This window comes from Echinops telfairi, unplaced genomic scaffold (assembly GCF_000313985.2).
Source record: "Echinops telfairi isolate 266 unplaced genomic scaffold, ASM31398v2 ScPeMD7_11;HRSCAF=52, whole genome shotgun sequence".
Lineage (NCBI taxonomy): Eukaryota > Metazoa > Chordata > Mammalia > Afrosoricida > Tenrecidae > Echinops > Echinops telfairi.
Genome location: NW_022103908.1, coordinates 34,964,540 through 34,975,909, shown reverse-complemented (window position 1 = coordinate 34,975,909; position 11,370 = coordinate 34,964,540). Strand labels below are relative to the sequence as shown.

Genomic DNA, 11,370 nt, shown 5'->3' with positions numbered 1-11,370 from the left:
GTTGGGCTATTGTGCTCCAAAGCTCCCTGACGTGGCCCCGTCACTTGGCTAAGTATTTTAAGAGCCTGTGAAAATGGACAGCTTGAGTATCTATTCTTTCTACTAGGGTACCTTATGTCACTTAGTGGACATATATATACAATTTTTATGAAGGAAAGGCATTTGGATTTAACAAGAAAATGCTCAAAAGAGCTTTGGTAGTTTGCCTTTTCCCTGACTAGGGGAGCATCTAGCAATTCCTTCTGAGTTAGTGCATCCAGTGGTGTCCCCTGGGAAGGTCTTCTCAGGTCACAGTGAATTTTTTTTATAAAAGCAGTTTCACTCAAACCTCATTTTTGTGGTGGCTGATTTAAGAAAACAGCATGCAGCTGTGAAATTTTGTTTCTTGCTGGACAAAAAGACCACAGAAACTGTTGTGATGTTGAACACAGCTTACAAGGACAGCACTGTGGGGAAAAGCTTATGTGTATGAGTGGTTTCTCCAAAAAGGTAAAATGTTGATTGATGACAAACCTTGTTTTGGACAACCGTCAACTTCCCAAATGAACAAAAATGTTGACTCTTGGTGCATTTGGAGTTCATTCCACCAGGTCAGACAGTTATTCAAGCTTTCTATTTAGAGGTTCTGAAAAGATTGCATAACAATGTTCGACAAAAAAGGCCTGGTTTGTGGCAGTCAGCGTACTGGTTTTGCCACCACATCAATGCACCTGCTCATGCAGCCACCTCAGTGCACCAGTTTTGGGCAAAAAACAGCAGGTCTCTCTTGTCTCATACCCCTGACTCCCATGACATCACTCCGTGCTGATGCTTTTTGTTTCCTCGAATGAAGAGGGACATGAAAGGACAGCAATTTGACAAAGTAGAAGAGGGGAAGAAAAAAATGAGCGAGGTTCTGTCAGCCATCTAAAGAGATGAGTTAAAAATCTTTCTAAGAATGGAATTGCAGATTTGACAAATGTATTAAGTGTAATGGAGTATACTTTGAAGGTGATAAGGTTGCTTTGTAAAAAATTTTAAAACATAGCTTGAGGCTGTGGGGGTGGGAATTCCGGATTTTGGAGGTATGCCTGTGCATGTATATTCAAATATATTCATATATTATAATAAGTTATGGGGCACACCTACAGATACTGCTTAGATGAAATCATATACATCTAGGGATTTGTTCATAAGTTTTGAAGGCTTAGGACCATAGTCTGATAGGATAGCTTGGCCCATTGGCATATTATATTTCATAAAGTCTAGGCTTTACATTTTAATTGGGTGAGTAGTGTATGAGATCTTAAAATCTTGTGACTAGCCATCTAGGATATGAGTATGGGTCTCCACTCTTCTGGAACAAGAGAGAGAGAAGAGAAATAAAGATTCAGAGAAGAGACTGATATCCCAGCCCAACAGTCTACACTAACCACGACCACATCTACCAGATGGCTCCTGGCTACCACTATTGAGAGTTCTTCCCCAGGCCCCAATAAATGGATCCTGATCGAATGGGAGAATACAGAACAGAAGTCAGATTCTTAAAACTAGTCCAGACCTACTAGATTAGTTGAGACTAGAGGACCTCTTAAGACACTTGCCCAAGGTACACTTTAAATTGAATCAAAACCACTACCAGAGGTCTCCTTTCAACGGAACAACAGAATGATCATTAAATAAAGCATATCACCTGAGAACTGTGGTCTTTTAAAAAAAAATCATCTCTCTGGACCAAATGGTCAACATTTATAGTAAGGGAAGAAAGAGGAGCAGGGAAACCAGAGCTCTGGAAAAGAAACAACTAGGAATTCTCTAGTGGACACTTTGTGGAAAATGTAGCCAATGTCACTGAACAATTTGTATAGAGATTGTTAGATGAGAACCCAAGTTGCTGTGGAAACATCCATCTCTCTCACATGCACAGAGAATTCTGACCTCAGTGTTTCCTGAAAGTTGAAAATAATCTTATCCATGATTTAATTGGATAATTTATACACTAGGATTTTATAAAATATTCATTCTAATATTGCTTGCTTAGTAGTCATACTTTCTGATGGATTGTTCAGATAGTCCTATTTATTTGATCTGTTTTTCCCCCCTTAATTCCCTTATAAAATAGGTCCCAAATGTACCCCAGGAAGCTTTGGACAAATTGCTATCATTTACACACAAACTCAGAGAGACACAGGATCCTACGGTAAGTCTGGGTCCCCACCGCCACATCCAATATACTCTGTTGATGTGCTGTTACTTTAAGCCGGGCATTTGTTATCCCTTATCCCAGCAGTTCTCAACCTGTGGGTCGCGACCCCTTTGGGAGTCGAATGGCCCTTTCACAGGGGTCGCCCGATTCATAACAGTTGCAAAATTACAGTTATGAAGTAGCAACGAAAATAATTTTATGGTTGGCGGGGGGGAGAGGGGGTGTCACCACACAAGGGACAGTATTAAAGGGCGTGGCATTAGGAAGGTTGAGACCCACTGCCTTATCCTATACTTTGTCCTGTGTAGTGACTTGACTATTTTCTCCATCCACACAGAACTGATGTTGTAGGAAACATCTTTTTGCCCTAAAGTGGTTGGTGTGCTGCTCTGATCACTCTGTTTCCCGATCTTGTAGGTTCCGGCACCACTTTTAAGTTAATACCTACATTTTTATCTTCACTTTCCTGAGTAACTCTGTTACCAACTTATTTTCATTCCCTAGTGATTTGTTAGAAAGCTGAAGGGTTACTGTCTAACTCTTGAGTCTCAGGATTTGTTTGTTTGGTTAAATGGGAGCTATATCATTTATCTCATAATTAAAAATTGAAAATATATCATTTTAACCATTATTTTAAAATAATTTTCTAAAAGAATGGCTTGAATAATGCTGAATGGACAAAATAAATCATGAAAGGACAGTACTCTTGATCTCACTTATATGCATAAACAAGAACAGGCAGAGGTGTGCAGGCCAAAGTTTGTGAGAAGTTACCAGGGGTCAGGGAAAAGGTGGAGCCATTGCCTGCAAAATAGTGAGTTTCTCTTTATGGTGATGGAAATTTGGCAACAATTATGGGTGGTGGTTGCACTAATGAATAATGTCGTTTATGTTACTAAATTGTACACCCAGAAAATGTTGATTGGCAAATGGTATTTCGTATATATATTTTTACAACAATAACCATAACATCATGTATCTGGGAGAAGCAAACGAGAAATGTGTGATGTAAAGGCTTTTTTCTTGAACTGCTGCTGTGAAGCCCATTCAGATGTGTAAGGACTTTCACAGGTTTCTGAGATGGTACATTTTATAGGAGCAGACAGCCTCAACTTTCTCCTGCCAGGGCTCCTTAGTAGGTACTTAAGAAACATTAGTTTCTTTAACTTCTCAGCTAGAAATATGCAGTACAATTTCAACATATCTTATACAAATAAGCTATATGTCTCCTCTGAATCTCTCCTCTAGTGCAGTGTACTGACATTGTTAATAATATGTCTACTCAGTGTCCTAAGCTGGACGCATTGGCATCATTGTTGTTCCTTGTTTTCCCACTGTCTCCATTTAGTCTGAAAGCAAATTGCCTCAGTTTGGCATCTTAGTGTCTCACACGTTTTCTTACCTATTCTCATTGATTATCCTACAGCATTGTCTTTTTCCTAGAATATTGTGATTTCTCCCTGATTGCCTTTTCCACTAATAACTCATCCCTTACATAACCTTACACTGGTGCCCTGTGATTGCTATAGCAAATTACTACAAGCTGGTCTGTTAAGACTGGCAAAAGTCAAAATCAATGTTGGAGGGCCTAGGTCGAATTCATTCCTTTTTGCTTCCATTTTCTAGTGGATTCTGACATTCCTTGGCTTGTAGTCTCTTCACTCTAATCCCTGCAGCCATCTTTTATGTCATCGTTCTCCTCTGTATGTCTGTGTCCAATCTCCCCAGGCCCCCCATTGGTTAGGGATATACGACTGTATTTAGGAACCACCCCTGCAATTCAGGGTAACATCTTCATGACACATCCATAACTTCCTTGTATCTGTGAAGGATGCTTGTCCATATAAGGAGACATTCATAGGTTTCAGAAATTAGGTTGTGAGCATCTTGGAGAGGATGTGTTTTTTCACCTCCGTTGTTGTTGTTGGTACTGCTGGGTCAGTTCCGATTCTTAGCTGCCCTGGGTACAACAGAACAACACATTGCTTGACCTTTAACAACACATTGCTTGACCTTTTACCATCCTCACAATTATTATTATGTTCAAACCCTTTGTTGCAGACACGCTGTCAGTCCATCTTGTCAAAAGTATTCTTCTTCACTGCCCCTCTACTTTACCAAGCGTGAGAGCCTTCTCAGGTTTGGTCTCACCTGACATCATGAGACAAAATCTCACCATCTTAAATTCTAAGGAGTATACTGGTTGTATTTCTTCCAAAACAGGTTTGTTTGTTCTTTTGGTAGCCCATGGTATTTTCAGTGTTCTTTGCCAGCACCAAAATTCAAATGTATTGGTTCTTCTTTGGTCTTCCTTATTCAATGTCCAACTTTCATATGTACAGGAAGTGATTGAAAGTACCATGGCTTGGGTCATGCATATCTTAGTCCTCAAAGTAACATACTTACTTTTTAACACTCTAAAGAGGGCTTTTACAGGTCTTGTGCAAGACATCGAATGTCACATTACATTGGGTAAGTCTGCTGTTCTATTCAATGCAGTGCACCCGTGATCTTGTGACTGAATTTAATGAGCACCGATTGTAGATCCAAGCAGGATGAAATCCTCGACAACTTCAGTTGTTTCTCCGGTTGTCACAATTTTGTCTCTTGGTCCAGTTGTGAAGATTTTTTCTTTCTTTACATTGAGCTGCAATCCATATTGGAAACTGCACTCCTTGCTTTTCATCAGCAAGGGCTTCAGGTCCTCACTTTCAGCAAGCGAGGTGGTGTCCTCTGCATATCGACGGCTGTGAATGAGCCTTCCTCCAAACCTGCTGTCTTACTCTTTTTCATATAGTCCAGCTTCTGAGTATTTGCTCGGCATACACATTAAGTATGGTGAGAGGATACAATGCACACCCTTCTTGATGTTAAACCATACATTATTCCCGTGTTCACACAATTGCTTCTTGATCCATTTACAGGTTCTACATGAGCACAATTAAGTGTTCAGGGATTTCCATTCTTCTTAAGGCTATCACAGTTTTGCATAGTCAATAACACAACACCCAAGTAGACTTCTTTCTAGTATTCCCTATTTTCAACCAACATCAATCTGCAATCACCAGTGGTCTCCCTGGTTCCACGCCATCACCTGAATCTGGTCTGAATTTCTGGCAATGACCTGTCAATGTGCTATTGCAACCATTGTTGAATGAGCTTCAGCAAAATTATGTGTGATATAAATTATATTATTCTATAATTTGAGCATTCTGTTGGGTCACCTTTCTTTGCCAGGTAGCTGTCTTCACATTTGTTGGCACAGACGAGTGAGGTTTTCCAGTGCTTCACAAGTCTATTGAAACACTTCCCTGGGTATTCTCTCAGTTCCTAGAGCCAGTTGTTGGTGAATGCTTTCAGAGAAACTTGGACTTCTTCCTTCAGGACCATTGGCTCTTGACCGTGGAAAGTAGACGAGTTCTTTCTGAAGAGGGTCTTTCCATCTTCTTTTGAGGCTTCCTGCAGTGCTTAGTATTTTGCCCATAGAATCTTTTAGTGTTGCAACTCGTGGCTTGTATTTTTTCTTTAGTTCTTTCAGTTTCAGATGTGCTGAGTGTATTCTTTTTGGTTTTCTAACTCTAGGATTTTGCACATTTCATAATAATCTTTTATTTTGCCTTCTCAAGCTGCCCTTTGAACTTTTCAGTTCAGCTCTTTGACTTCATTATTTCTTCCATTTGCTTTAGCTATCAAGAGCAAGTTTAAGACTCTCGTACACACCCACCTTGATCTTTCTTTCCATCCTTTTTAATGAGATTTTGCTGTCTTCATGAATGATGTTTTTGATATCCTCTCACATTTCATCAGGTATTTTGTTGTTAGTGTTCAATGCATAAAATCTGTTCTTGAAATTCAGGTAGGATAGACTCTAGGCCGTATTTTGATTCTCATGGACTGATTTTAATTTTCTTTTGCTTCAATCTGAATTTACATATGAGAAATTGATGGTCTGTTGCACAGGCAGCCCCTGGCCTGGTTTTAGCTACTGATCTTGAGCTTTTCCACCCAGATAGAATCAACTTGAAATCTGTTTGTGCCATCTGGAGAAGTCCATGTACATAGTTGCTGTTTGCGTTGTTGAAAAAGATATGTATGATGAAAAATTCCATCAACTTCAGGCCCCCGTTATCTCTGGCACCTCCTCTCTAGTTCTTTCACCCACCCACCCTTTTTTCCCAGCAATATCATCCTCTTCAGTGTTTCTTGAACACAGTAGTGTCTGCATCCAGGCTTTACCATTTGGTATCTTCCACGTCTAGATCGTACTTTCTCGGGTAGCAACATGCCTGCTTCCTCACCTCTCATCTCATTTAGGTTCTGCTCAGCTATAACCGTTTAGTGAGGTCTTTCTGACACAATCTATTTATAATCCTATTTCCTTCCCACTTCATCCCTACCACTCTCTGTGCTGAGGTTCTTTATCAGACTTGGCTACTCTTGACTTGATTTTTTTTAAATTGTCTATCATCCCGCCCTCATTTAGAAGGTATCTCTGTGTTGCAGGAGTTTTTAATATGTCTGGTATGTAGTAGGTACGCAACAAATACCTGTTAGATAATTGAATGAATGAATGAATGAATGAATCGAAGTTTTTCCTCTGCATTGAAACTGGGAAGAGGTTGATGTTGTTTGCCTGGAAATGCAAAGCTGACTCGCTAAGCATGCCTGCCGAGTTCCATCTGACCTCAGCTGGTTTTCCGCTGACGTTTCCTACAGCCTCTCTCGGTGCGCCCACTCACAGCTTCCTGGCGGTTTTCCATCCCTGGCATATGAAGAGACTTCCAAGAAATGTAATAAAAAGATAATAATTTGTCCACACACATTCTCAAGTCCCCTCACACGCTCAAACGTCTCTGCTTTAGAGAATGCCTACAAAGTCGCTTCCGCCAATTGACTTGTCAGGTCACGCTCGGCCTCTTTAGGCAGAAATCGGCCTTGTGTCCACTTCACCTTTCAGGACACTTGGCACAGGCTTCTGAGGTCAACCCTTTGCAGTCCTCATCTTTATGTTTCCCTATGATTAGTTGTGATGGTCTGTACAGTTCAGGTGGGATACATCGAGGTTGTGCTTAGCTATTGTGACCTTGTTTTAATTTTCTTCAGCATCAACTTGGAATTGCATATGAGCAATTGGGCTGCTCTTTCTGTAGATGTCATTGATTTTTATTCCATGCAGTGAGATCTACAGTGTCCATATTGTTGAAAAAGGCATTTGCAAGGAATAAGTCATTGACCTTACAGAGTTCTACCATGCAATCCCCAGCATTGTTTCTGTCACCAACCCGTCTTTTCCAATCACGGATCCTTCTTGTCTTCAACTGTCGCATTTCAATTAACCACTGATAATTATCAATGCATCTTCATTACATGTTTGCTCCATTTTAGACCCTAGCACTTGGTCGAAATCTTCAATTTTTCCCTCTTCGGTTGTCATGGTTGGTGCATGAATGTGAACGATCGTTATATTACTTGGTCTACCTTGTACATGTATGGATATTATCCTGTCACTGAGACTGTCAGTTGCTCAGTGATTTCAATGGTGAATGGGACGCGATTCCTCTTCAACAGTCATTCCCAGCACAATAGACCACATTATTGTTCAATTCGAAATAGCCAGTGCCTGTCCATTTCAACTCACTAATGCCTAGGATGTAAATGTTCATTTTTGACAACTTCCCATCTCTAGATTCGTGATTCATACATTCCATGTACTGGTCAATAATGGATATTTGCAGCTGTTACACCCCCCACACACACTCGTTTTGAGATGTGCAAATGAAGGTCCTAAAAGTGTGACTACACGCACGTCATGGCTGCGTCATCCATGCCCACACTGCTTTGAAGAGAGGCTTCTTCCCCGTTTGCATTTTGAATGCTTCCAACTGGAAGGCTCATCTTTCAACACGGTATCACACAGTGTTTTACTGCCATAAGTTTTTTGGTGACTAATTTTTTTTCAGAAGTAGATTGACAGATCCTTCTTCCTAGTCTTTCTTAGGAAGCTTTTCAGACACTGGAAGCTCTGAACCCTGTTGGTATGTGAAACACTCATGCCATCGCGTCCAGCATCACAGCAACATACAAGTACGTCATCAATGTATGACGAAGCATGCTCGCTTTGTTGGATCACCTTCTGTGGAATCACAAATGGGAATCTGTTCTAGTGAGTTGGCTAAGTAACTATCTACCGTACTCTTGCAGAGATGAGTGAGTGCTTCCAGGGGTGGAGCATCCCGATTGGTACTCCGCCATTACTGGAACCTTGGTGGTTTTTCCCCTGATGCCGTCAGTGCAGCAACTTCTTCCTTCAACATCATCAGTTCTTGATTATATGCTACCTTCAAAAATGCTTAAACACCGACCAGCTCTTTTTTGGTAGAGCGAATCTGTGTAGCCCTTCCATCTTCTTTGATGCTTCCCCTGTCATTCAGTATTTTCCCCACAGAATTTTACAGTATTTTTCCTTCATCTTGCAAACTGCTGCGCATGTCCTTGCCTTTGGGTTTTCTAAGGCCACGTCTTTGCACGTGGCATCGTGATATTTTACCTTGTCTTCTCAAGGCACCCTTTGAATTTTTCACTTCCCTCGTGTCTTCCAGTTACTTAACTAATTTACGTTTGAGACCAAGTTTCAGTCTCCATTATCGTCCTTTTTACCCCTTCCTTATTTCCTGCTTTTTAATGACCTTGCTTTCTTCATGTATGATTTTCTTGATGTCAATAGGATTCTTGTTTTGAGAATTCTTTGGTTGGAGATAATTTTCAAATATTTTTCATGAATAAAATAGGAAATTTTCTTGGACTTGGGTTTTAATTGTTCAACCTGAAGAATCATTTTAATTTGATGTATTTTCAGGAAAATACAAACAAAAATATCTGTCATTATGAGACAAAGCTCTGAGTAAGGGAAGATACACAATCAAAACAGATGAGCAGCATATATACTGTGTGAAAGGGTAGTAGCCCATGAAAATCTGTTAAGTTGAAAGTGGGAAAGAAATGAAATGGGGAAGGCAAACAATTCTAAATAAAATTGTTCTGTAAGGCCTCACTGACTCGATCAGTCTTAGGGATAATTTCTTCCTTTATTATTATTCCTGACCAGTGGCCAATTCCTTAAAATAAGCATTTGTTACATCCTTTCTCATCATTCTTGTTGCCACAATGTTAACTGTAGGGCATTTATCTTTTTAAAGAGAAATTAATGAATTAAAAACTTTACATTTTCTATCCTCTCTCTGTCCTTTCTATTCTACTTACATCCTGTTCTTTGTAAAATCACATTATTGCTTGGAGTAAAACAAGTTGCCTATTAACTAACCCAGGGACAAGGGAACAGCAAGTGATCCAAAATCAGTGGCAAGGAGGGAGGTAGCAAAGAGGCCTGGTAGGGATTGATCAAGGGCAATGTAACCGAGAGGAATTACTGAAACCCAAATGAAGGCTGAGCATGATAGTGGGACAAGAGGAAAGTAAAAGGAAATAGAGAAAGAACAAGGAAGCAAAGGGCATTTATAAAGGTCTACATACAGGCATGTACATATGTAAATATATTTAAATATGAGGATAGGGAAATATATCTATGTGCATATATTTATATGTTTAGTATATGATGATGGGGAAATCTATGTGCCTATATTTATAGGTTTAGTATTAAGGTAGGAGATGGACATTGGGCCTCCACTCAAGTACTCCCTCAATGCAAGAACAGTGTGTTCTATTAAACTGGAATTCCATGATGCTCAACTTCCCGATAAGATCGCTGAAGACAAATGGGTGCATAAGCAAATGTGGCAAAGAAAGCTGATGGTGCCCAGCTATTAAAAGATATAGCATCTGAGGTCTTAAAGGCTTGAAGGTTAAACAAGTGGCCATCTAGCTCAGAAGCAAAGAAGCACACCAGCCTGTGTGATCACAAGGTCTCGATGGGATCAGGTATCAGGCATCAAAGAACAAAGAATCATATCATTGTGAATGAGGGGGAGTGCAGATTGGGGACCCAAGACCCATCTGTGGGCAACTGGACATCCCCTTACAGAAGGGTTGCGGGAAGGAGATGAGCCAGTCAGGGTGCAGTGTAGCAACGATGAAACATACAACTTTCCTCTAGTTCCTGCTTCCTCCCCCCGCCCCCACTATCATGATCCCAATTCTACCTTACAAATATGGCTAGACCAGAGGATGTACACTGGTACAGAGAGGAACTGGAAACACAGATCCCTTCAGGACCAGTGGTGAGAGTGTTGATACTGGGAGGGTAGAGGGAAGGTGGGGTAGAAAGAGGGAAGTGATTACAAGACTCTACATATAACCTCCTCCCTGGGGAACAGACAACAGAAAAGTGGGTGAAGGGAGACGTCAGGCAGTGTAAGATATGATAATAATAATTTATAAATTATCAAGGATTCATGAGGGAGGAGAGTGGGGAGGAAGGGGAAAAAATGAAGAGCTGATACCAAGGGCTCAAGCAGAAAGCAAATGTTTTTAGAATGATAATGGCAACAAATGTACAATGTGCTTGACACAATGGAGGGATGTATGGATTGTGATAAGAGTTGTACGAGCCCCCAATAAAATGATTTATATATATATAAATTTTTTTTAAGCAGAGCCATGGCATGGTCAAATTTGGTGTTAGAAGAAGCACTCAATGCTTTACACAATTTATGGATGGATTGTTATAAGAGTTGTAAGAGCCCCCAATGAAATAATCTTTAATAATAAGAAGAAGAACATCAATTTTTGAGCATTGTGCTTTTTTTGGGCTTGTTTGCATTTCTTTTTTTTTTTTGAAGTTGATAAAAACATTTACCAAGAGTGACAGCAGGAACATTTTCTTATTAATGAAAGTTCTTAGAATTGCTCAAAACTAGTTGCTGTTAAACTGATTCTGACTTACACTGCCCCCATGTCTATCAGGGTAGGTAGGGTTTCCAGTGGATGGATTTTTTTTAAATCATTTTATTAGGGGCTCATACATCTCATATCACCATCCATACATCTATCCGTCGTGTAAAGCACATTTGTACATTCATTGCCCTCATCATTTTCACATTTTCTCTCCACTTAAGCCCCTGGCATCAGCTTCTTTTTTTTTTTAAATCATCTTACTGAGGGCTTGTACAACTCTTATGACAAGCTTTTTAAGAGACTTGCTTCTATGCCATCAGGTTGATGACACCCAC

The 11,370-nt window shown here is 40.2% G+C and overlaps 1 protein-coding gene across 1 annotated transcript in view; it reads left to right on the top strand.

The window, feature by feature from the left end:
• VWA8 (von Willebrand factor A domain containing 8) overlaps positions 1 to 11,370 on the top strand; it is a 426,636-nt gene that overhangs the window by 131,413 nt on the left and 283,853 nt on the right. Inside the window, exon 15 of the mRNA XM_045287091.1 lies at positions 2,102 to 2,179. Coding sequence (XP_045143026.1) covers positions 2,102 to 2,179 — 78 coding nt within the window. The remainder of the gene's footprint in view (positions 1 to 2,101; positions 2,180 to 11,370) is intronic.